The sequence below is a fragment of the Crinia signifera genome, chromosome 9 (assembly GCF_055691185.1).
Source record: "Crinia signifera chromosome 9, ASM5569118v1, whole genome shotgun sequence".
NCBI lineage: Eukaryota > Metazoa > Chordata > Amphibia > Anura > Myobatrachidae > Crinia > Crinia signifera.
Genome location: NC_139225.1, coordinates 4,266,734 through 4,291,979, shown reverse-complemented (window position 1 = coordinate 4,291,979; position 25,246 = coordinate 4,266,734). Strand labels below are relative to the sequence as shown.

At 44.4% G+C, this 25,246-nt stretch overlaps 1 protein-coding gene across 11 annotated transcripts in view; it reads left to right on the top strand.

The window, feature by feature from the left end:
- The window catches only part of RALGDS (ral guanine nucleotide dissociation stimulator), a 125,458-nt gene extending 100,723 nt beyond the window's left edge, over window positions 1-24,735 (top strand). For 4 of the 11 annotated variants that reach the window (XM_083160945.1, XM_083160943.1, XM_083160946.1 and 1 more), the window contains exons 2-18: window positions 4,330-4,554; window positions 8,259-8,452; window positions 8,754-8,828; window positions 10,281-10,474; window positions 10,693-10,814; window positions 11,756-11,971; window positions 12,080-12,183; window positions 12,286-12,370; window positions 13,550-13,627; window positions 13,875-13,961; window positions 14,924-14,956; window positions 16,108-16,229; window positions 16,692-16,787; window positions 17,762-18,026; window positions 19,130-19,375; window positions 20,547-20,661; window positions 21,075-24,735. In XM_083160945.1, coding sequence (XP_083017071.1) covers window positions 4,330-4,554; window positions 8,259-8,452; window positions 8,754-8,828; window positions 10,281-10,474; window positions 10,693-10,814; window positions 11,756-11,971; window positions 12,080-12,183; window positions 12,286-12,370; window positions 13,550-13,627; window positions 13,875-13,961; window positions 14,924-14,956; window positions 16,108-16,229; window positions 16,692-16,787; window positions 17,762-18,026; window positions 19,130-19,375; window positions 20,547-20,661; window positions 21,075-21,250 — 2,433 coding nt within the window. In that variant the 3' untranslated portion in view covers window positions 21,251-24,735. The remainder of the gene's footprint in view (window positions 1-4,329; window positions 4,555-8,258; window positions 8,453-8,753; window positions 8,829-10,280; window positions 10,475-10,692; window positions 10,815-11,755; window positions 11,972-12,079; window positions 12,184-12,285; window positions 12,371-13,549; window positions 13,628-13,874; window positions 13,962-14,923; window positions 14,957-16,107; window positions 16,230-16,691; window positions 16,788-17,761; window positions 18,027-19,129; window positions 19,376-20,546; window positions 20,662-21,074) is intronic. The other 7 variants (XM_083160948.1, XM_083160947.1, XM_083160949.1 and 4 more) reach the window with 4 other exon arrangements.
- Window positions 24,736-25,246: the final 511 nt, after the last annotated feature.

Here is a 25,246-nt window from a genome sequence, read left to right as displayed (position 1 = left end):
TACATTCATTAAAGATTTGGGGTCTATATACTAAGCCTTGGGGAGAAATAAAGTGGTTTGTGATAAAGTACCAACTAACCAGCTCCTAACTGCCATGTTACAGGCTGTTGGATGGTTAGTTGGTAGTTTGGGAGTGGTATAGGGTTCCGACAGTCATTAGCCCAACATCGGGATCCTGACTGGCAGGACCCAGACAGCATGGCGAGTGCAACAAAGCCCCTTGTGGGCTCACTACGTTCGCCACCTATACTATTCTCCTTCTATGGGGGTCGTGGACCCCCACGAGGGAGAATAGCCAGTGGCCATCGGGAACCCGTCTGTCTGTGTTTTAACAGTCGGGATCCCGACGTCGGGACCTCGTCCGGCACCCGGTAGTTTATATCTCTCTCCAGGACATAGTGCATATACCTCAGAGCCTGTAATGTGGCAGTTAGGAGCTGACCGCCTGCTACTTTAACACTCTCCAAGGCTTAAACACACTTGACCCCTTATTCATGTCTTTACTGACTCCTGTTTCACCCCTAGCAGCCTGTCCTGACCTCCGGTGCTGATTTCTGTATCGCCCGCCCTGTTCTTTCTCTCACTTGTTTCCTGCCATTTAGAAACAATCTTACATAACAGTATTTATTTTAAAAATAACTAATAATAGCGATAATACGAGGAACCATATATTACAAGAATGGACATTTTGGTCCACACCCTGTACATATATCACCATGGCAACAACCTGCTTTAAAGGGGTGTACACATTAGATGATCTACTTAGCGATCGTCACGACAACGGCCAGTCATAACGCCATTTCCATGCATATTGTGTCGTGTGTACGTACTATGTCGCTGATGATGCACGCACCCGCACGTCTTCAATGACCTTCTCCGGCATTTGTGGATGCACTTACTAAAGCCGGTACCCCCGCCGGGTCCTCACGCACACGACCTCCCTGGGTACATATCTATTGTGTACCCAACATAAGGCTGGTGTGTTTTATGAAGTGTGTTTATTGAATCTATAAAATGAGTTTTATGTTATTTACCAGTAACCCGTCACCATGGAAACTAAGGAATGTTTAAGGTGCGTATCATGGTGAGATTTTGGCTATGTGATTTCCCTTGAACACCGCGGAGCACAGAACCATACAGTATTCACATTTACTCGAGATTTTGACTATACTAGAACACTTGACTGTACGCAGTATAGTCCAAATTGGGTTCCCTGCACAGTCTGATCAAAATCTATATACACACTGTGCGATTTGTGATCAATTGTCTTCTGATTTTGACTACATTGCTAAAATCGGAAGCTCAAATCGCATTGTGTGTATTCACCTTTAAGCCCCACACACACTAGCCCCCACTGTGCATGGGGCTTTAGAGACGTTACACGTGTATTGTAGCAAGACCGCAACAACAGGATATATTACATACTAATAATAATAAATGTATATTTTTTTAAATGGCTAAACTTCCCAGCGTCTGTATCCTTCCTTCCATTTCAATAGCGATGACAGAGCTGCTTTACAAATTGTATTTATTTTGTATATCGGCTGATGGGAAATAAAGGGATTGTATTTGCATGCTTGTGCGGCAGCTGTGCGTCCCGGTGTGAACTCTGCGCGCATCCAGCGATATCTACATTTGTTTGTAGGTGGCATGGTGTGGATGCTGGCAGGTAGGGAGAACCTCCGCCAGCCCCTTGGATACTGCTCAGATTGCTCAGGTGCGGTAGAGATTGGGGGCCACAAATGTAAATGACAGAAGGTTACTGATTTTTAACTTGAACACTGAAGGGTAATGTTCATATCCGTAATGTCTGCGCCAACAACTGTGCCCGTCTGAATTGGAGCTACTCTTGAATTTCAACCATAGAGGTGAGGAGCAGTGTTAAGCTGGGTGCAGAATACACAATGTGGGTGCTCCATGATCTCTATAGGGGCAGGACACTTGCTGGGATCGGCTGGATGTGGCAGGCTATAGGGTGAGATGTACTAAGCCTTGAAAAGTGATAAAATGGAGAGTGATAAACCACCAGCCAATCACCTCCTACATGTCATTTCTCAAACCCATCCTGTAACATGGCAGGAAGGAGCTGATTGGCTGGTGGGTTATCACTCACCATTTTATCATTTTTCAAGCTTAGTACATCTGGCCCATAGTGCGTACACACTAGACCAGGCATGTCCAAACTGTGGCCCTCCAGCTGCTGTGAAACTACACATCCCAGCATGCCTTGCCATAGTTTTTTTTTTTTTTTGTATCTTTATGTTTTATGTACATCTTCATAGGTTTTCTAGTGACATTGACCGGTGCAGTGTGTGTGTGTTATGTACGATAAATGAGATTAACCATCTAGTCTGTAATGCAGTAGTTTATGACACTGGGCCATCTGTCACGTGTCGTACTGCGTGACCATTGCTTCGTTTAACTTGCGCTTTCTGTGAAATCAGATATCACAAGTTCACGCGCAACCTGCGGGGTTATCATAGTCCTACGTAGCAGGACTGACAATAGAGGAAGTGTCAGGGGTTTTCTTTTTCTTGCAAAAAAAGCCCCAAACAATGTAACTGGGGAAGAATGGGGAAGGAAGATTCTGAATATCTTTTAACCCATTCTTTACCAGAGTTCGCCCATTACCACAGATCCTGTGGAGACGTTGGCTCCCCGGACTGTACAATAGCGTGATATAAACGTATACCCACTGCCTGGATATGGTTGAGGTGGCCATTTTGTGGATGAGGTAGTGAATTCTCCAGGTCCTTTACCTCAGCTATGTCCCTAGTTCCTAGTGAATTGACATGCTGCTTTGTCAGCAATATTGACTTGTGTTACGCTTTAAATTTGCACAACCTCTACTTAAGGGGTCTATTTGTTAGTAGAAATGCCGCCGCAAATAAAGTTCATTGCACTAGAAGCTGCAATTTGGGGCAATCATTCATCTCCGGACAGGACATCTTAAAAGCTACGTTTTTGCTGCTAATGACATACGTGTACGCTGCTGAATTCTGTCTCGGGCGTGTTACTGTGCATGCCAAGTGTTTAGCCCACACATACGCACTGTAAGCGCTGTACGAGGAGGAAGGAGCAATGGGTTCCTCTTCACCCTCCAGGAACTCTCTACATGGAGCAAGTTAGCTGGCTACTGGTTGGCTACTGAAGTCCAGCTCTGAAAACGTATCATCGTATGGGGATGGCGGTATGCTTCACCCCTGCCATTAACCCTTTGAGTGCGAACATCTCTGTGAGAGATGCTCAAAATATCCACTAAAAAATGGCAGCGTTGCTCACATTTGTTATATAAATTCAAATAAAAAAATGTGTAAAAAAAAAAAAAAAAAAAAAACAACATTTCAGGTCATTATGATAAATAAAAATGTTTTCTTGGGCAATTTTCACATCTATGACAAATTCACTTGACACTCAAAGGGTTAATAAATACTAATCGACTAGTTCTAACTTTTTTTGTTATTTTTTTTATCGCTACATAAAAAAGAATTGTCACATGAAATCTTTTTTTTTTTTTTAATCCTTGTATAAATGCAGACGTTTTGGAGCTTCCACCCCTTACAGTGGGGTTTTCCTAGTCCTGGTGCAGCCGAGCAGTTTTGATGCGTTACGGTATATGTAATGCTGCTGGTGAAGTGGGAATTGCGTGAGAGATCGCTGCTCCTTACTATACTCCATACATTCTGACATTCACTGCAATTTGTATGATCTCGGATCTACGTTTTTGAGGAGATCAATTGGGTTTATTTGGGGAAGGGCTTTCCTAAAACATAAATGTTCAAAATGCCTCCTTTGGAGGGATGGTAAAAAGCCATTTAATCCTCTAACCGGTTTATAGAGTAATCGTATTTTGTTTATTATTTCATGTGCCATCTGGCGGCTGGCAGCTGCTATGGATACGTAGTGGTAGGTGTCATTATCCGAGAGGCTGTGGATCCAATTACATAGCGAGAGAAGATTATTATGGCATCCGTAAAGGAAGCTGCTCTGGTGGCAAGCCGGCTCCTAAACGGCACAGATAGTGTAGGCCTTGCATGCATTGTGCGGCGCTGCTGAGAATATTGCGGCAAACATTTATAACAACGGATGGTTCATGTAACTAGACCCAGAGATAACTATATGGTAAACTGTGCAGCAATCAATAAGATTCTAACATGCCTGGTTGCTATGGGATACATCACCTTTTTTTGTGCCAGGTTTTTTTTTAAAGAAATGCAAAAAATCACCAATAAAAAAATACTACCACGTCTGAGAGATGCTCTATTCAGATGTTCCTGGCATATTCATTGGATGTCTGTGATTAACCCCTTGTCTTCTGTTCCCTTGCAGAGCTCCGCACAGGAGATCGGAGAAGAGCTCGATGACGGCGTTATCTACAGCATCTCCCTTCGCAAAGTGCAGCTTCACCACACGGCCAACAAGGGGCAGCGATGGCTGGGGGTAAGCAGGGTTCCGTCTCCCATGGGCACTGTGGAAGGCGGGCTTGCCGGACCCCGTGATACCACGGTGAGGAAGACAGGGATAGAGCAATATCGGGACGGTGGGGGGATGAGGGTACGTATTGGGTACTGCATACATTTTGCTCATCTTTTTTTTCTTGTGGTCAGTGCAGACAGGGAACAACCCAACCCCCCCCCCCGTATATAGGTAGTCCACGAACAGCATGCCTTAGAACAGTAAGGGTAGATGGGAGGGTTCTCACCCAGATCATGGTAATGGAGCCTCTGACGGTAAGAGAAGCAGGGGGCTTTCCAGAATATTACGCACCCTGCTGGGCTCCAAGGTTGGGTAGGGTTGCCCTGGGTGGTGATAGTCACTTTGGCCGACGCGTTTGGAGCCTCCGATGGCTCTTCCTCAAGGACCTTGTCCGCCCCTCCCAGCAGCCACTGCTAAATCCTGACTCACCCTGGCTTTGCCATCCGTTGATACCACAGCTTTCATTAATTAACACTCTTCTAATTGTCTGCTCTAATGTCCTGTCACTCCTTATTTTAAACCATTTTTGCTTGTCTGCTGTCTGAAACATCTGCCTGTCAGAAAATGACTGTGGAATACAAATAACTGGGAACTATGGGAAATTGTATCCATCACCTACACACAGCGGCAGCCATTTTGTGTGGGCTGAATCAATATTTCTGAGAATGTACAGGATCACTAAGGCAAGGAGCCTCTCAGAGCAACTACATTTGGCTCTTAAAATAGCCACTGGCTACACATTGTTGTTACAGTTCTCATAAATTGATAGCACTTTTGACCCACAAAATGGCTGCCACCATTGTGCTCTGGTGAAAACAACTAGGCCGTGTGATTTGCAGCTGCAATCTGACAGAAACCCCCCCTTTTTTTTGATGAACTGAGATGGAGACTGCTTGTGTTATTCTTGCCTCTGCTAGACGGGGTCCGTATCAGCGACTGGGTGTGGTGGGGATGTCGGCCAGCCAAACTGAGGTCAGCCAAAATCTTACAGTAACATGAAACCCGTTGAGAACAGTGGCCCTGCTACTCCCTGGGGGAAACGTTTAGTTTATAGAACCTCAGAACGGAAAGGTAACTTAGCAGAGGAAGTTGGAACATGCTTCAGCACCATTCTAGCTGCAGGGATATGAACTGTGTACAGACATGACATTTGTGCATCCTAAAGGAATATAGTCAAATAATTCCGGTGACTTACACAAGCAGCATTTTAGAAATATTACACTACGGAAGGAAGACTGTAGAAAATGCGACGGTTTGATAAATGTCCCCCCTAAGGAACCTGAAGTCCGTTTTAAACTTGTGGATCCAATCACAGAAATTGGATGCCTCATTTTGCAAAACTACCGCAGTGCTGCCCCATGGGGTGCCGGACGACTCCCCGACAGTGGGGATTCCGACAGTCATTCCTCCGAGGTCGGAATCCCGACTGCTCCCTTGTGGGGGTCCACGACCCCCATAGAGGGAGAATAAAATAGGTGGTGAGCGCAGCGGGCCTGCAAGGGGCTTCATTGCACTCCCCACGCTGTGCAGTCGGGATTCCGACGTCTGAGTAATGACTGTCGGAATCCCGACTGTCAGAGAAATATACCACACACCCCCCCATGTACCACGATTGCAGGATTGGCCTATTTGCTTAACCATGTTAAGAACTAAGGGTTCTGAAGGTGTCATGCAGATGTATGGTGAGCCCGGGTGTGGGTTCGTAGATAGACCGTGTCTAGATAGAGAGTCGATAGGTTGACATGCTATGCTTCCATGACCTGGTCAAACGGTTGACATGAATAAAGTATACCCATGAAAAGGTCGACATAAGATTTTTTTCCACTTTTTATGGGTGTTAATGCCGACATGGACGGTGAAGTAAGAACATGCTGGTTTAATATAAAACTCATGTCGACCTTGTCATGAGTGTACCTTCGTCATGTCGACATATTGCATGTCAACAGTTTGAAGTAGACCTATTGACTGTCTATCAACCGGTTCCAGGCTAGCCCTTGGCAGAGGGAGGAGAGAACCTCCGGTAACAGTGTGTGTGTGTGTGTGTGTGTATGTATGTATGTGTTTGTGTGTGTATGAAATAGGACATCCAGCACATTTCCTTGTGTTTTAGCATGGCAAATGTCATTTTGTACTTCCATACATGACAAGTTTTCTGTGCTGTGACATAAACTATTAATCTACAACTTTTAAATGCATAAAAACAGCATTCCCCAGATATCGGAGCCATTCCGCTTACAGTGATTCATTATATAATATGGTTCTTATACCTGGAATTATCTGCTTAACCCTTTGAGTTCCAACATCTCTGTGATAGATGCGCAAAATATCTGCTGAATTGCCAGCGTCGCTCACATTTGTTATATAAATTAAAATAAAAAAAGTTGTTTAAAAAAAAAATATATATATATATATATTTCCTGTACTTCCTGTATTAGGTAACATTACAGGTCATTATAAAGAATACAAATGTACTCTTGGCAATTTTCACCTATTTAGCCAAATTGCCTTGGTGCTCAAAGAGATAAACCTCTAAAACACCCAGTAATGCCGCCATTTCACAGATTGTGATAACCGACCTCTTGGCAACTTCCATAACCAAGGAAGCAAACTATAACCTTCGCTGTTGGCTACAGATGTTACTTGCATCATTTTGTCAGCATGTTGCTGAACTTTTTACAGATAATTTCATGGTAAAGTCTTAATTGAAAGTGATTATTATTGAATAAACGTATTAGAGTAATATTTGAAAGGTAGATCCATAAATAAAATGTTATGTATGTTTTATATGTGTTTTGTTTTATGCTTGGAATAAAATCATCATATATGGGTCATATACAGTACAGTACACTCCCATATACAGCACAGTACACTCCCATATACAGCACAGTACACTGGCATATACAGCACAGTACACTGGCATATACAGCACAGTACACTGGCATATACAGCACAGTACACTGGCATATACAGCACAGTACACTCCCATATACAGTACAGTGCACTCCCATATACAGCACAGTACACTCCCATATACAGCACAGTACACTCGCATATACAGTACAGTGCACTCCCATATACAGCACAGTGCACTCCCATATACAGCACAGTGCACTCCCATATACAGCACAGTGCACTCCCACATACAGTACAGTGCACTCCCACATACAGTACAGTGCACTCCCATATACAGTACAGTGCACTCCCATATACAGCACAGTACACTCCCATATACAGCACAGTGCACTCCCACATACAGTACAGTGCACTCCCACATACAGTACAGTGCACTCCCACATACAGTACAGTGCACTCCCACATACAGTACAGTGCACTCCCATATACAGCACAGTACACTCCCATATACAGCACAGTACACTCCCATATACATTATAGTACACTGGCATATACAGTATAGTACACTGGCAGTAAAATCGGCCATAAAGTAAAAAAAAATGTAAGCTCTAATGAATATTGGTTCAGCCCACAATGGATCCCCTTACTGCTGTGTATTGATGACCACTGGTTATTTAAGGCCCCCATACACGCTGCAATAGCAGCGTGCGTTGCGATGCGTTATGGGCTGGATCGCAACGCATGCAAAATGTTTTATGACACTCGGCACATTGCACAATTAACCCTATTTATTCATGCTAGTCTAACCCTTGTCATGCCTCTCTTACCAGCTTTGCCTGCACTATCTGCTCATTACTAAGGCAACCTTCCCCGTAATCCTGTGAGTAACATTGTGACCTGCGCTGAACGGTCTTTTTTTCCCCCTACAGTATGAGAATGAATCGGCGTTGAGCCTTTATGAGACGTGCAAGGTACGAACCATCAAGGCTGGGACACTGGAGAAGCTGGTCGAATACCTGGTCTCCGCATTCAAAGGCAATGACTCCACCTATGTCACCATCTTTCTGTGCACCTATCGGGCCTTCGCTACCACCAAGCAAGTGCTGGATCTGTTACTGAACAAGTAAGTCCACTGGGATCCTCGGCTCATGAATTCAGCGAATTGAGAATTTCACAAATGTTAGATTTTGACAATCCACCAACCCGGGAACCGTGAGAACGGCAAATCGCCACTATTTATTGTGGATGTATGGGCCCTAGTATAACCACTGAACGGTTTGATACATGTGCCTAGTAAACGTTTCAGGAAGGTGTATGAAGGACAACAGGTTATCTCAGGGATGTCTTAACAGCATTGTAACCGAGAACCGGACTTAAGACTATAAGATATATTTTTATTTCTTTTTCTTTCTTTTTTTTTGTAGGTTTTGGCGCCTCCACCCTCAGCTCAACGGCGAACACGCCCATAACACGGTTGACGATCGCCTAGAACTGAAGAAGTAAGTTTGATCTTCCATGTGCAGATACGTTTCCAGCTGATAATCGGCTTCTCTCTATTTGGCAGACATTCAAAAAGTAAAGGTGCTGCTCTAGGACGGGAGATTTGGTTCACGGACCCTCCCTTTCTGGACCAAATTATAGCACATCATGTGAAATGCAGGGTGGGGTTATCAGGCCGGAGGGGGAGACATATTTTTTCCATTCTTAACTTTGTTTATTGCATTCAGAATAATAATTTTATTCACCAATAGCAAAATGGTGCAATGACAAATATCCCTTAATCCTATGATACAATGTGCTGTACGCTGCTTCATGCCTTAAATCAGTATTTTTTTCCTTTTACTTATTTCTATAACTCTCAGGGCCAGATGTATCAAGCTTCAAAAAGTGAAAAAATAAGAGAGCGATAAACAACCAATCAGCTCCTTCTTCTCTTTTGTCAAACCGAGCCTGTGACATGGCAGCTAGAAGCTGATTGGCTGACTGTATATCACTCTCCGTTTTATCATTTTTGAAGCTTGTTACATCTGGTCCTCAGACTGCTTCATTTGTGTCTGTTTATTGCAGAATATAATTAAACTGAGAGAACAGTAGATGGGATGGATTACAGGATATAACGCAATCTGTTTATTACACCACATTAATAATAAAAATAAAAAAAAAACCCTTTAAAACCCTCCCACGTGCTAGTTTGATGCTTTGCCCTTTTCAATACACAAAATAAATGTTTTTTTTTTCTTCCTAATAGAGAAATTTAAATGTTTGCACCTTCAGAGACAGGAAAAGGGATGTGTATTTTTAGATTGATTTCTTTTCTTTTTATAAGTAACCGGGCGGATGATTTCCTCCCCCGACAGGTCCGCAGAATCTCTCCTTCTGCTAGATCAAAAAGCAGACGCGGAAGGGGGAGGAGGGGGGGGGTGTAGTCTGATCCAGACATTGCCCTGAAAAGCCCCCGCTCAAGCTGGCTTATTGTATAACTGACTACCTGAGGCTGTGTATGGTATAAACAAACACCGTGTAATGGGCTCTATTCAGAACTGATTACTGCTGTGCGAATTGGCCGATTATCGATACACTGCACATGCGTGCGTCGCCTGGTAGCGAAGACATCTTGCTACTATTTTTCTATACATAGAAATGTCCTGTTATGGGGCATTAACTGTGAAGAGTATAAGGGTGTGGTATAATTCCCCGACAGTCGGGATTCCGACTGCACAGCGTGGGGAGCGCAATGAAGCCCCTTGCGGATTTGCTGCGCTCGCCACCTCTTTTATTCTCCCTCTAGGGAGCAGTCGGGATTCCGACGTCGGAATCCCGACTGTCGGGGAGCCGTCCGGCTCCCGAGTATAAGACCATTTTCTTTGTTCCAATGTACACTTGTATAGTGAGGAATAATATTTGTTTTCTGCATAGGCCTAATCTTTGCTTTGATTCACTTCACCCAACAGCACCATCTCCTCCATCTTGGGAGCGTGGCTGGATCAGTATTCAGAGGATTTCCGCCAAGCACCGGATTACGTGTGTTTGAAGCAACTTATTGCGTATGTCCGGCACAACATCCCAGGCTCGGATCTAGAACGCAGAGCTCGCAATCTATTGACACAGTTCCAGCGGCAGCAAATTAGCGAGTTGGATCAGGATGGTGAGTACATTACAGAAATGGTTGTGAGAAGTGAAGATGGCGGTCGCTTCTTCGCAAGTAGTTGAAGTGTCCGTCCATCGATTTCTTTTCACGCTATTAGTTATAGGTATCTTAGCTGTATCTTGATGGTAGATTGAGCCAACATGGGTCTATTAGAGCTGAACCAGGACAGTTCGGAACCCTGTAAATGACAATTCTTCTTCTGTCTTGTCCGACAGTGGTGGATCACACAAGCTGCACGTTCCGACTAGTGGAGGAAAGCTCTCTCCTGGAGGGGAAGCCGGACTTCCTGTCATTCCGGCAGGATATGGTGGCAGAACAGTTTACAGTTATGGATGCTGTGAGTACTTCACACAAACCTCCATCCTTCCCTTAATTCTGTTATAGTATACTGTCCTCGTCATACACTACAATAGCTCCTACAGATTATTAAACTGAATTACCAAGGAAACTGATTCAGCTCACAAAATGGCCGCCTCCAGTCAGTGCACAACCTTTGCCCTTATGCTCCTCCGGGCGACACTAAGGGTGGCTTATAAATTACAGGCTATGCGGACCTGATATGGCTATATGTGAATTTGCGCTAGTGTACCAAAATGCATTGTAAGGCGTTGCACATTTCCTGTTCTTTTGTGGCTGTGCTCTTTTATGGGTGAGCATGTGGAAAATGCAAATGACCGACACTGAAAATGTAACTAAAGGCCAAACCCATTTTTACCACTGTAGGACCACCTCTCTCTCCCCCCCCCCCCCCCCCCCCCCCTGCTGAAATACTGCCCCAATTTCGCCTCCGTAGTCATCTGATTGAGGGGACATTGTGGTACATGTGGCATGTGTGTGTTTTGTGGCATTCAGAGGAATAATTTTTAAGTTAAATGCTTCCTCCCATTTTTCCGATCTATAGCTGTCTCGTATAGAGTTGACTATATTTTTTTTATTGCACATTAAAGTTTTCCCTGCTTATAAAATCTGCAATGAGTTATGTGTTGGCAATTTAGCATTTCACATGAACCGTGGACATGAACGGATATTGTGTTTCAGCAAGAGGTAGTGACATCACAGAATACCCACAGTGTAGAGTTTTAGAACCACTTCCGAGGGGCTGTATCGTCAACATAGTACCATTATATTTCTTTAATGACGTCTGCGTTTGTCTTGCCCTTTGTATTGAAAGTGGGGGCGTTTGAATTTATGATTCGCAGTGTATTGAATCAATTTTCATGTTGTCCCCGCCATTATTCTGAGCCTTTTCTGACACTCTCTTGTCCTCACCCCTCCTAGGATCTTTTTAAGAAAGTGGTTCCGTATCACTGCCTGGGATGTATCTGGTCCCAAAGGGATAAAAAGGGCAAAGAACATCTGGCACCGACGATCCGAGCCACCGTCTCCCAGTTCAACAGCGTCACCAACTGCGTCATATCCACGTGCCTAAGCGACCGGTCACTGAAACCCCAGCAGAGGGCGAAAGTGGTGGAGCGCTGGATAGATGTGGCCAGGGTATGTTTCACACCCGTCCATTCAATGTCTCCTCCCCAACTTTGTATGGGAAATATGGTCTCTGGGGCCATTAAATTGTCTTGTGAACCAGACTCTCTTTGTCGGTAGGAATGCCGCATTCTCAAGAACTTCTCGTCCCTCCGTGCCATTCTGTCAGCCCTTCAGTGCAATGTCATCCACAGACTGAAGAAGACATGGGACGAGGTGTCCAGGTGAGGCGTGCTACCTGTCTGATCTCATGCGGGTAATCGTATGCGTTACACCAGACCATGGAGGCCTTACACGGTGGTGTAACCTTTTCTTCTTTATTTTAGGGAGAGTTTCCGGATATTCATGGAACTGTCGGAAATCTTTTCAGATGAGAACAACCACTCGTTAAGCCGCGAGCTGTTAATTAAGGTGGGTATTTATAAAAGTAACCGTGTTAAGAAAATACGGAAGTCACGCGTAGGACCTCGTTACTAGTCGCAGTTCACATACCTTTAATTATTATTACTGGGTATATGCCATGGTGGTGATATAGCATCTACAATTCGTACCATACTATTAAGTCTGTGTACAAGTAGCTGATCACCGAGGGCCAGGACTTTGCTGGCAGGATTGTTTTCCTATCGGCGCCATCTTTAAATGGAGGCATGTGCGGGAGAATAGTTGTTGTTGTTACCCCCTTTGTTTAAAGAGCCATCACCTATCGTTTTTTCCCCTGGACGTTCCTTTATGTTTATGTCCCTCCCACCCGCACTAATCTCCTTCCTTCACATTTAGCTGGTGCTGTATACCCCTGATATGCTCTGTGTGAGTACGTGCCAGGAACTCCTGCACGCTTGTGAGTGGGGGAACCCCCAGTACACACCCTTCTGCAAACACCAGCTCAGCTGCACATTGTATGTGTCAGACTGGGTGTGCCAGTGCATGTCCGCGATACGCAGCAAGTAGGAGTACGAGGGAATCCCTTCTCTTATCTCTCCTTTCCAGTCAGAAGCCGGTACAGATGACCGGTCCACCTCTTATCAGCTTCCAGACCAGGTTTTCAGATCTAATTATCCGAGACGATAGACTTCTGGACTGTGCCATAAAAACGCAACGCCACCCTTGGCTTTTTCTAAAAGTCTTTTCATGCATAAGCTGCCAAGTGTGGGCATTCTCGGTTCTACCTATCAGATTCCTCGCCTCACATTCCCAGAATTCTCCTCTACAACCGATCCCCAGCTAAGACTCAGCTGCCTGCAACGTCTAAAATGTACTTTTTTTGTCAGTGTCATGCAGCTGGGTCTATGTAGTAAACTATTGGCCACAACCATTCCAAATAACATTGCCAAGTCCTTTTAACCACAAGACAATTGCTCGCACATAGTTTAGATTGCATTGGGGGGTATGGAATTCGGTCAGATGAATGTGTGTGGGAGGAGGCGGCTTGCTTGTTATTCAGGGACCGTAGGCAAGCAGAGACTGCAGGCTCCCCATCTGTTAGTGATCGGCAAACAGTGCAGAGCAGGAGGTTATACCACACCCTACTGCCCCAAGATTTACTGCCATTAACCCCTCACTAACACTCCTTTCCTTTCTCTTACTTTTCAGGAGGGCACTTCCAAATTTGCTACCCTTGATATTAACCCTAAGAGGGCTCAGAAGCGACAACAACAGCAGAGGGAAATGGTAGGTGATCGCGGTTCCCCACCCTTGAAAATATTCTATCCTGGAAAGTTTATGAAACATTAACAGATGGCCTGCATTGTTTTACTGACACGTTATTTATGTTATAATGCAATTTAAGAAAGTTACTGATCAAAACCACATGTGATTTTTTTCAGTTTACTATTGAATCTAAAGGCCTTGGTCTGTAATGCTTGCGCCCTCTAGTGTTCAGTTGGGATATTGCTAAGATCCGTGTTTCTGTTTGCAGGGTGTGATGCAAGGAACCATTCCTTACCTGGGCACTTTCCTCACTGACCTAGTAATGCTGGACACTGCAATGAAGGATTATTTAGAGGTAGGTATCATTTATACTGTATATCAGCTCTCTGGGCAGTATTCAATGAGAAAAATTTGCCGTGTTTTATGGCGAGTTTGTGCTTTTCTTGCGTTGGACGGAGACTTTTGCTCTAAAAAAGCGAGCAACCCTATTCAATGTGCACTTCTCGCCGTCTTTCTGAGTGATTTTCGCCGTGTCTCTCCGTGTAGTAATTCTCCATCTTTTCATGGAGAAGTGGAATGTGAACTTTTTAAATAAAAGTTTTTTTGTTTTATTTTGGTGTCAAAAAATCAGGAATTTTATTCTGTGAAGGGGCATGCTATTTTTATTCATGTGCTTATAGCACATGAATATATATTTTAATTTAAAAAAAAATTTTTTTTTTTACACAGAGCAGCCAGCAGGGGGCCGGGAGCCGAGCCGCTCATTAGATATTCATATATTCACTGCACCCGATCATTACATATGCATGATCGGGAGCAGTGACTATACCAGGTCCCCTGCTGGCTCGGGGGGGGGGGGGGGCAGCTTGTGCTGCCTGGGTCCCGGGGGGCCCTCCTCCCCTCCACAAAAGTCCCTCGGCTCCCTGCCGCAGAGGCTCGTCCGCTGCAGGGGTTAAGATTCGCCGTGAGGGGCAACTCGCCCCTCCGACATTGAATACAGGGAGAGCGAGTGGCAGCCAGCCCTCCGGAACACAGCGAGTGTGCAGCGAATCCTAAACAGGATTCGCTGCACACGGCGATATTTTACATTGAATACTGCCCAGTGACTGTCGTGTGGTTCTAATTACTGAAAACAGTCTGAATGTCACAACGTCCAGTGATATCTCCTGATACCTGCAAAAACACAGACAATGACTCCGGAACATACTGACTGTATATAGTTTATTCCCTAGGGGTAGTCAATGTAAGGAAATAATGTTAAGTGGGGTTACCGTTATGTGACTTATTAATATATTCTTTGTTTTTTGCTTTTTACAGGGAGGACTCATCAACTTTGAGAAGAGAAGGAAGGTGAGTGTTACAATCGGTCACCCATATGGGAGAGGGCAGTTAGTTTTCAGCTGAAATGTAACCCCCTAAGGGGGTATTTAATATGTGCAGATAAAGGGGATCTCGGCTATCACCTATTCAATGCTGCCGTTAATGACACGCTTAAAGGGTTTTAACCCCTTCAGTGGTGGGTTTTTTTTTGGGAGCACTCCCCACTGGGCGAGTTTTTTATGGGGAGTGCTCCCTTAAAAAAAACAAAAAAAAAAACACTGCCTTCCTGGGTCCGGGCAGCGCCGCTGCACTGTCAATCAGTGGCTGCCCGGACCTGTGCCCCCGCACCCCATCCACGGCAGCCGGCTTGTCATAAGCCGGCACTGGGGACTTCAATACAAAACCCGGAGGGGGGAGGAGGGAGCCGGAGGCGCCGCAGAGGGGAGGGAGCCGGGCAGCGCTGAAGCTGCCTGAGTTCAGAGATTGAACTCAGCAGCGCTGCCTGGCTGCAAACAGTGGCAATCCCGAGAATTTTCCGTGCTGGCCACTAAGGCACAACCCGGAAAATTCTCGGGATTGCCACTGAAGGGGTTAAAGTTGGATCTGTTTAGTTGGAAACTGACTCAGACAGTCCGGATTTTCGGACAGTCGGAATCCCATGTTGAATACCCCCTTAGAGTATAAAGGATTAGAGCCGGGCAGTGAGGTGTTTTATAATTATTATTTAAAAAAAACTTTACATGTGAGAATTCACCGGCATATAACAAGTTTACCGTTGGGGACACCAAAAGTGTTTTCTGTCTTGGGTCCCCTTCTTTAACCCTTAGCGTGCCAAAGGAATTTGTCAAAATAGGTGTGAAAGTTGCCAAGCAAAGGGTTTTTATTAACGCTTTGATTGCCAACATCACTGAGAGAGATCCTAAAAATAGCCGTCACAAAATCTATCTATCTATGTCTAGTGTCTGATTGCGAGTCTCCGAAACACTGCCATCTGTTGGCAGCAAGTGAAACTACATCCCTTTGTCTCTCACACATGCACACACACAGAGGCAATCACAAGGTAGCAGGCTTACTAGTATATCCTGTAGATCTGATGTAGGTCAGTGTATGGTTGTATATAAATCCAGTCATACACCGGCCGTTCCCAGTAGCGTTATGTCCATGTTATTGTGTCTCTGTAGGAGTTTGAAGTTATCGCCCAGATCAAGCTGCTCCAGTCAGCCTGCAACAACTACAGTTTTATACCAGAAGACTCCTTTGTGGAATGGTTCCAGAGCGTGGAGAGGCTGAGCGAGGCGGAGAGGTGAGTCCCTATTATCCCGAGTAACAGCAGAGTATTTGTAGCGTTCGCATGGGTCACATGAGCAAATTCTGTCGCCCATTTTGTTATTAATTAAATTGACCAATCATTGCTCATTGCCCTACCATCCACTATGGCGGGAGAATAAAACATAACAAAAAAAAGTAAAAAATTCATGTCGACTTATTGCTTGTGTCAAACTTCCAACCCTGTCGACCTTTGTCATGTCGATCTAAGCCCTGTAGTCAAATTTTATTAACAATCTAGTGCACAGGTTCTCAAACTCGGTCCTCAGAACCCCGCACAGTGCATGTTTTCCGGGTCTTCCCACAGAATCACAGGTGAAATAATTAGCTCCACCTGTGGGTGACCTGGAAACCATGAACTGTGTGGGGTCCTGAGGACCGAGTTTGAGAACCACTGATCTAGGGCGTATTCTTATCTGTATGGTTTCCTTGGATGCAGCTACAGTCTGTCCTGTGAGATCGAACCTCTGTCTGAATCCGCGAGCAACACTCTGAAAGCCAAGAAAAATACAGGAATCATCAAGAGATGGAGCGAGTAAGTATAATTATTATTATTATCATTATTATTATTATTATTATATGGTGCATCAGGAGGTTTGCTGCACCTTACACAGTACATACGTCTCTGTATCTCCACAAACCTCCTTGGCACATAGAGAGAACTAAATATACTAGATATATAATGAATAAAATCAGTCACTAATCCCAAATTGATCTGATCTCTATTTATTGTGAAATAATAAAATAACATAATCGATTTTAAACGTATAAATTCATCGGGGGGGGGATCAGATACCTTATACAGGACACACAAACCGACACTTAGATCAGTATAAAAATCCTCTGGGACATAATAGCTCTGTTATTAAAAGTTCCTTAGTGGGGCGGTGCGGTGCGGTGTACTGCGCGGACAATGCTCCAATACCGCCATTTGTCTGCAGTGTTTATTTCTGATAGGGCTATCCATAGTACACATGCCCATTGTACTGTACTTGTAGAAGTTCTGCCTCTGGGGTCCGTCCCTCAGATGCGTTCTGTTTCCTGAGCACCGACCAGGGGCTTCTGCAAGCGCCGGTGGCGTTCTGCGTGATTGATTTGTGCCAAAATCAATGTGTTCCGCCTGTGGGACAGGCTTCATGAGGATAGAGGACGAAGCCTGTCCTGCGGGTGAAACGCGTTGATTATGGCGCACATCGATCCCGCCAAACGACACCAGTGCTTACAGCAGCCCCTGGATGGGAGTCTATGGGAAGACCAACATTGGAACGCATCTGAAGGGCGAACACCAGAGGCGGAACTTCTACATATAAAGCTCCTGCCGCTACATATAGACAATTGGCACGCTTCCATGTTTTAGTGGATATTTGCCGGAATATTCAGGAACGCTGAACCCACATCTTTTATTGAGCTTCTGTAATATACCTGCAGCATTGAATAGACTGTGTCCCGGGACAGACTGAGCCACTTTCCTTACTAACTTGCTGTCTGGTTGTTTTTCTTTCTCCCCAGCCGTCAGCCCCCGAGCTCAGAGCCCTGCGCCAGCGTTAGTTCCCACTCTAAGTCCTTTGACCAGCTGAAGTGCAGCCCCCACCTCTGCGGAGGCGACACGGCCGACTCAGTCAGCGTCACGTCAGCCGGTTCCAGCAGTTCCGATGTGGAGGAGATCAACATCAGCTTTGTGCCTGAATCACCAGACTGCCAGGAGAAGAAGGTACGGGAGGAACATCCCCAAGCCACGCCGAAACGGCCCGCAGAACGCTGTGCTCCTGAGGGGGTCAGTCCCTGCTCTCTCTGCTTTGCTGTGTGATAGGACTGTTTGTATCATAATAATAACGGCAGCATCATGGAGTGGTGACTGCAAATAATTGTTCACAAAATGGGCAAAACCATGTGCACTGCAGGTGGGGCAGTTGTAACATGTGCAGTTAGATTTGGGTGGGGTGTGTTGAAACTGAAATCTATATTGCAGTGTAAAAATAATGCAGCCAGTATTTACCCTGCACAGAAACAAAATAACTCACCCAAATGTAACTCTCTCTGCACATGTTACATCTGCCCCATCTGCAGTGCACATGGTTTTGTCCATATTGAGGACAAATTTGTACTGCGATCAGATCTGAATAAGGGGCGATAAGTGTTATACCAGCAGCCAGGGAAGCATGCGGCAAAGTACGCCATGCACAAGTTGGCAGATGGCACAGAATGACAACAGACATGGGGCATTGGACATTAAGCAGGAACCGGGCATTGGCAAAACATTTTTTACATACTCACCTGGTCCCCCGGCATCCACGGTCACCGTCATATTAATCTTCAGTGACATCCCCTGTCCCCAGGATGCATTTCACATGTGTGCGGGTGTGCCGGTAACTTCACTGGCGCATCCACCCAATGCACCCTTGGGACCAGGGATGCCACTGAAGATGACTCCGATGGCCCCCGTGGGGACCAGGGGATGGGGTGAGTATAACAAAAGGTGGGGGGGGTTCGAGAAACAAAACAGAAAAAAACTAAATATGGGATATATGTATAAGGGATACTCAACCTGTATTGGCATTGTTAGGGTGTGATGACCGAGTCTCCTGGGTTACCGGCTCTCAGGATGAACACGAGTCCTGATCACCACCGGCCTAGGGAATGTCCCTTTAAACCCTTTGAATTCCATCATCTCTGTGGGAGATATGCAAAATATCAGCTAAAAATCCCAGCGTCGCTCACATTTGTTATATAAATTCAAATAAAAAATGTTGTGTTATAAAGATAATATTTCCTATATAAGGTAACATTACAGGTCATTATGATGAATAAAAATGTTTGCTTGGCAATTTTCACACTCAAAGGGTTAACAAGTATCTGACGCTCTCTTTGTGTTCCTAGTTTTGGGAATCAACATCGCTCTCGTCTCTGGATACATCTGGCATCGGATCAGGTTCAAGCAGCGCCTCTTCCTCGTCCGTATCGTCTACTCCTGTCTCTGCCTCGCGGACGCACAAGCGCTCAGTCTCTGGGATCTCCTGTTACTCCTCCCTGTCTCTTCCCCTCTACAACCAGCAAATAGACGACTGCTGTATCATTCGGGTCAGCCTGGATGTGGACAACGGCAACATGTATAAGAGTATTCTGGTAAGAGACCAGTTTCCCATCTCCGTTGTATTTCTGAGAATACGATGTCAGATTTGCTATCGGTAAATAGTCCCTTATCTAAGCCTCTCCGCAACATGTACCCTGTGGAGGAACATCTTATTTAGTCAGTTTGGGTGGCATGGCCAGGCTGCTTCGGGGCATCATTATTGTAACCCTTAAGGTCCATACACACTGGGCAATTTTGAGCTGAAACACAGTTTTACCGTTTGAGCTTCCAGTTCAAAAGCCGCCCAGTGTGTGTATGGGCCAGCGGTGAGTGCTGCTGCCGGCTCCTGCATCATTCCCGGCCATCGCGTCTTTTCTGCTGGTATTACCCCCGGGAAAATCGGTCAGTGTGTATGCACCTTTACTATAAGCTGTTTTTCACTAATGTACTACTTTTTAACACCCTAATTATTAATTCTCACCTATGTAACACATTTAGCACATAGCTGCTGCCTCTTATTAATGTAATGTTTCTCCCACTAACTGCTATTTCTCACTAGTGTGATGCCTTGGGGTGGTTGGGCTGTACTAACATTTAGGGGATCCCGCGCTCTGGACTTGAACGTTAGCAATGTTAGGGACCCACCTGATAAGGTCACCTGGCCGTGGTAGCTGGTCCCATATTTTTGCAAATAATATTTTACCCTATGCTAAATTGCAGAGTTCATTCCAATTGTTCCGATGACCAATGTTCTTAGTGTTTCGATGGAGTTCACATTGGTTTTCGCTATGGGCAATCAATCAGGATCAACTTGTTATTTATTTAGAACAGGCATGTCCAAACTGTGGCCCTCCAGCTGTTGTGGAACTACACATCCCAGCATGCCTTGCCATAGTTTGAGCATTCCCTAATAGCAAAACTGGAAAGGCATGATGGGATGTGTAGTTTCATAACCGCTGGAGGGCCATAGTTTGGACATGCCTGATTTAGAACCTTATAGAAAATAGTATATAGAATCTGATTGTTGCCCATAGCAACAGCCCATCTGAAATAGAACTCCCAGTGCTATGGGCAACACCACTGCTGGTCCTCATAAGATGGTTTGTTTCATTTCCTCCTATTTCAAGTGCGACCCTTTCAATGAGAAAAATGGCCGTAGCAACAGCTAATCCCCGCCCCCACATCACCCCCCAGACGTTTTCTCACACTTTCTCTTATCTGCAGGTAACGAGTCAGGACAAAACGCCCATCGTGATCCGCAAGGCTATGGCCAAACACAATCTCGATGGGGAGCGGGTGGAAGACTACGAGCTCGTTCAGATCATATCCGAGGAAAGAGGTAATGGCATTTCTGCAATTCTGCTCTGTAGTAAGATATGTGCTGCCCAGGAATGTACAGAGTACGAGACTGGTTTGTCCACTTCCCAGTCGCTGTTTGTCACATCACTAGTTTCAGGCTCCCGAAAGCAACCGAGCACAGTAGAGTCATTTATCTTATAGTCTAAACCAGGGATGGGGAACCTTCGGCCCTCCAACTGTTGTTGAACTACACATCCCAGCATGCCCTGCAACAGTTTTAGCATGACCGCATAGCAAAATTGTAACAATGCATGCTGGGATGTGTAGTTCCACAACAGTTGGAGGGCCGAAGGTTCCACATCCCTGGTCTATACCAATATTCACAATAATGCAGTGTTGTAGCGAACATCTTAATACAGCAAATATATAATCCGTGTCCTCTTCCTTCCACAGAACTAAAGATCCCGGATAATGCCAACGTTTTTTATGCCATGAACTCGGGAGCCAATTATGACTTTGTACTGAAGAGGCGTGGCTTTTCCAAAGGGGTAAAAATAAAGCATGGATCCAGCTCTACATTGCCGCGCATGAAGCAGAAGGGACTGAAGATAGCGAAAGGCATCTTCTAACACCCTGGTCTAGCTCACTGTACCCCAGCCAGGACTACGGAGGGGACCCAAAGGATAACACGTCTCCTCTTTTCCCAGAAGATGAGAAATGTGCAGTATCATGGGGCAAGGGCCGGATGTCCCCCCCTTCCATGCTCTCCAACCTTCACTTTTCTTGATCTCCTAAACTGTGAGGAAAGTGAGAGGGACTGGCCAAGGTGAGACCAGTTCAGATGCCGCCCCAACCCGTTCCCAAATACCATCAGGACCAGAATCCGCCTCCACACCTTAGGTGCCTTCAAGAGAAGAAGGGGGTTGAAAAGAAGGTTCTTTGGAAGACGACTGTGAAGAATAATGGCAACCAGCCTGTGCCATTCCAAGAGATCCAGTATTAAATAGGATGTGGACAAATCGGAGTTGCCCAGTTGGGTTGTGTGTTGACGCATTCAGAACTGAATAATCTGCTCCTGTGATGAGAACCAGTGCAGATTAGTAAGGCTGTGAAAGGCATACACGCCCGCCACTAGCCATTTTCCCCTTAAAGGGATGTTAATGTAAATACTCAGCCTCCCAGTGAATTCCATTATTCATTGGGTTTTCTACAAAAGAAAAAAGCACTTTTTGAAAAGAAAAAGACAAAATGTTTTAACCTATAAACAAGAACAGGTTCCTACAATGGGACCCTTTTCGCCACTGAGTTCAGTAAACCAGGCCATGTTTGCCAGATAAAAAAAAAAAAATTGGTGTCAGAGGTGGGATATTACAAAGTGATCTAGTTCCCGACCCCCCTTAACCGATACAGCATTTCAAACTACACCAAAGATCCAACAGCAGCAAGATCTATACCAGAAAAACCATACGACGCTCAGTTATTCTGTCTCAGAACCACAAAATTTGAAATTTGAACAATTGTTCCAACCCCCCCTGCTGGCAATTACAGGGTCAAATAAGTTGCATTGTAAATGTGCAGTCATTTCCTTCTGTAAATATTCACCAACATACCCGTATTCAGGCCTTTCTGGCAAGAAGATATAAATGAATATATAAATATATATAATTTGGGGCCAAAGTACCATTTTAAACCCTTTTTTTTGTCCTACACGGCAGTGGCTGTGAAGTTGGTCAGAACTGTGGAAAGTTTTTTTTTTTTTTGTAATTTTTATTTTGTAAAAATATGTTTTTTTTCCTTTTATAAATATTTATTGGTTGTAAATAGATGCTAGAATTATATTACATTTATTACTGTCATTATTTACATATTTGTTTAACGCTTTGATGCCTTTTACTCATTGTAAATATTGTGTAAACACAGAGACCACCGCCTCCCTCCGCCTTCTCATTAACCTTTAACCTCTTAATGACACTTTAATCTATTCTTTTGACAGAGTGGGGCAAAATACCTTTTAATACATTTCAAGCAGTTTATAACATTGAAGGAGTTTTTCTTTATTTGGGGGGGATAAGGAAGGGGTTGGGGGGGGGTCGTGAGAGTTTTGATGAGTTTTTCAACCAGATTGTGGCTAATTCTCATTGGATCATTTCAGCAGTGATGACGTTCTTTAAAAAAAAAAAATGGTCGCCAAAAAGAGAAATTGTTTACAAAAGAGGCTTATGGCTTTCATTGATATATACACACACACAAAAGATCCTTATTGCTGTACAATGCGAGTGCTTTACTAGCAAATGAGCCCTCTGATGATAAATCTTCCTTTCAGACTGGCTCCTGTGTATACATTCCTTCACGACCTAAGTGCTGTTTGTATCGTTTGTGTTTGGGTCACATTTCCACATTGAAGATCAGTATTCAGGGTTTTCTGGGAAAAAATAGGCTCATATATGAGGTAACTTACTGAGTTTTTGGAAGCCATGTTTTGTATACCTTAAATCCAAGATGGCACCCAAAGTCCATTTGCTTATGGTTTAGCACTAGATAGTCCTATATGAAGTTTTGTGGTGAGGATTTCAAGTTACGACTTGTTTTCTTGTAACGGCCTCTTTAACAAAAGCCGTTGCCAAGACAAGGAGAGGAGCTCGTACAGTACGTGATTGCTATTAGACTCCATTACCTTACTGAACCTTATAAGCCATTAGTGGAGGTCTATGGCTTCTGTGTGTTTGATGATGCTGGAGTTATGAACCCCTTGTCTCTGGAGCGGTGTTGCGTGATGAAATGGCCGATGACAACCATAGTACTGAAGACTACGCTGTTTTGTTTTACTGAGATTTACAGTCTTCAATAAATAGCCTGTCTTTGCAAAGTTGTTGGGTTTTATAAACCTCCATATACTGCATCCCAGGAAGCAGAGAGGCAAGCTGAACTTTTTTTTATATTTATAGGCTATAGTCAAAAGATATGACGGCATGATTGATGCCAACATCTAGTCAGTCCTCAAAAAAAGTCCTAACTGCAGTAACCCTGCTTGGAAACTATTATAGCAGTTCACTGTTAATAAATAAATAATCCTAGAGTCTAATGTTCCAAAAAGTCTGATGGTTTATCGAGAACTAAGGACACCATTGATAGGATTTAGTAGATTTCTAGCCCAAAATGTTATTTTAGTGACTTCCCCTGCCTAGGAAATGCTATTCCGCCATTTTGAAGTGACCTAACTTGCTGACGTGCCACAAAATTGTCCCTTAGTTGCATTTTTGACTGAGATTATTCCTGTTTCCGTTAGACTGCGCCACATTTCATTTATTTCTCTGAAGATGTTTGCCACCTGACATTCAAAATGGCTGACCTCTCTATAATAAACTGTACATTACAAAACTACAACTCCCAGAATGCAGTGCTCTCTGTAACTTCCTGCGCCTTAATCTTTGGATTCTCTGACTGACTTCTTAGTGGCCTGGTCTGTGTGAATAGGAACTAGGGTGAGTGATAACGTTTACACAGAGTTATACAAAATACTTCCTGCCATAACATGGAGACGACTGTATCTCCTTTCTCACAAGTGCCAATAAGTTCAACAGAGGGGTAAGTAGTACAACCCAAGCCTGTGCGTTCTGGGAGTTGTGATTTAAGGTTATTTGCATTTATTTTTGTACCCTTTTGTCAGGTGCAATGGTTTCAGCTGTGTGCCCCTTTTCAGAAATAGGACAATAGTCTTAAACCTCTTAAAGGAGTTTGCATTATAAGCATTCAATCTTGCTCGCTCATTCCCCCTAGTGTTACAATTTGGTTGTACATGACAAAAATAGAATTCTACAAGCGAATATGGCTATTCAAACACAGATATCTGAAGTGACACAACTCATCTCTGACTCTCCTTCATTTTTTTCTTTTTTAAGTGCAATCTTCTTTTGGCCTTTGTGTGTGTGTGAGTGCGTGATTGTGTGTCTGTGCGACTGCACCGGTGAGGTGCATATGTTTACACTTGTTTACCCTGTGTCTGTATGTCATGTATTTTGTAACGGATTAATGAAGGAGACTGTTCAAAAAGTGCTCTGTGTACACAAGCAATGTAAACTAGTCTTTGCAATAAATTTCAACACTCCAAAACTGATATTATGGTCTCTTCTGTTATATAACACGTCTCTGGCTTACACCTATTTATCATTTGTCTGTTCTTAGGTGACTAGAGTCATTATGATTGGGTAAGAGAAATTGTGGTGTATTAAAAAATAATAAAACGTAGTCAAACTGACACCTAGTGCACAAAATGGCTGCTTCCCCAGCCTTGCACTAGCTCACATTACAAAATGGCTGCTTCCCCAGCCTTGCTCTAGCTCACATTACAAAATGGCTGCTTCCCCAGCCTTGCTCTAGCTCACATTACAAAATGGCTGCTTCACCAGCATTGCACTAGCTCACATTACAAAATGGCTGCTTCCAGTGTGTGTTCACAAGCAGTGTATCCCTTAAAAGTCACTAGCGTCCAATACACAAACTGGCTGCTTTGAGTGTGTGTGTACATGTGTTGTGTTACAATGTTGTCACACCCATTATAGAAAATGGCTCCGTCCAGTGTATGTGCACACAGATTGTATGCCATGATATCGCCAACTCCCATTTCA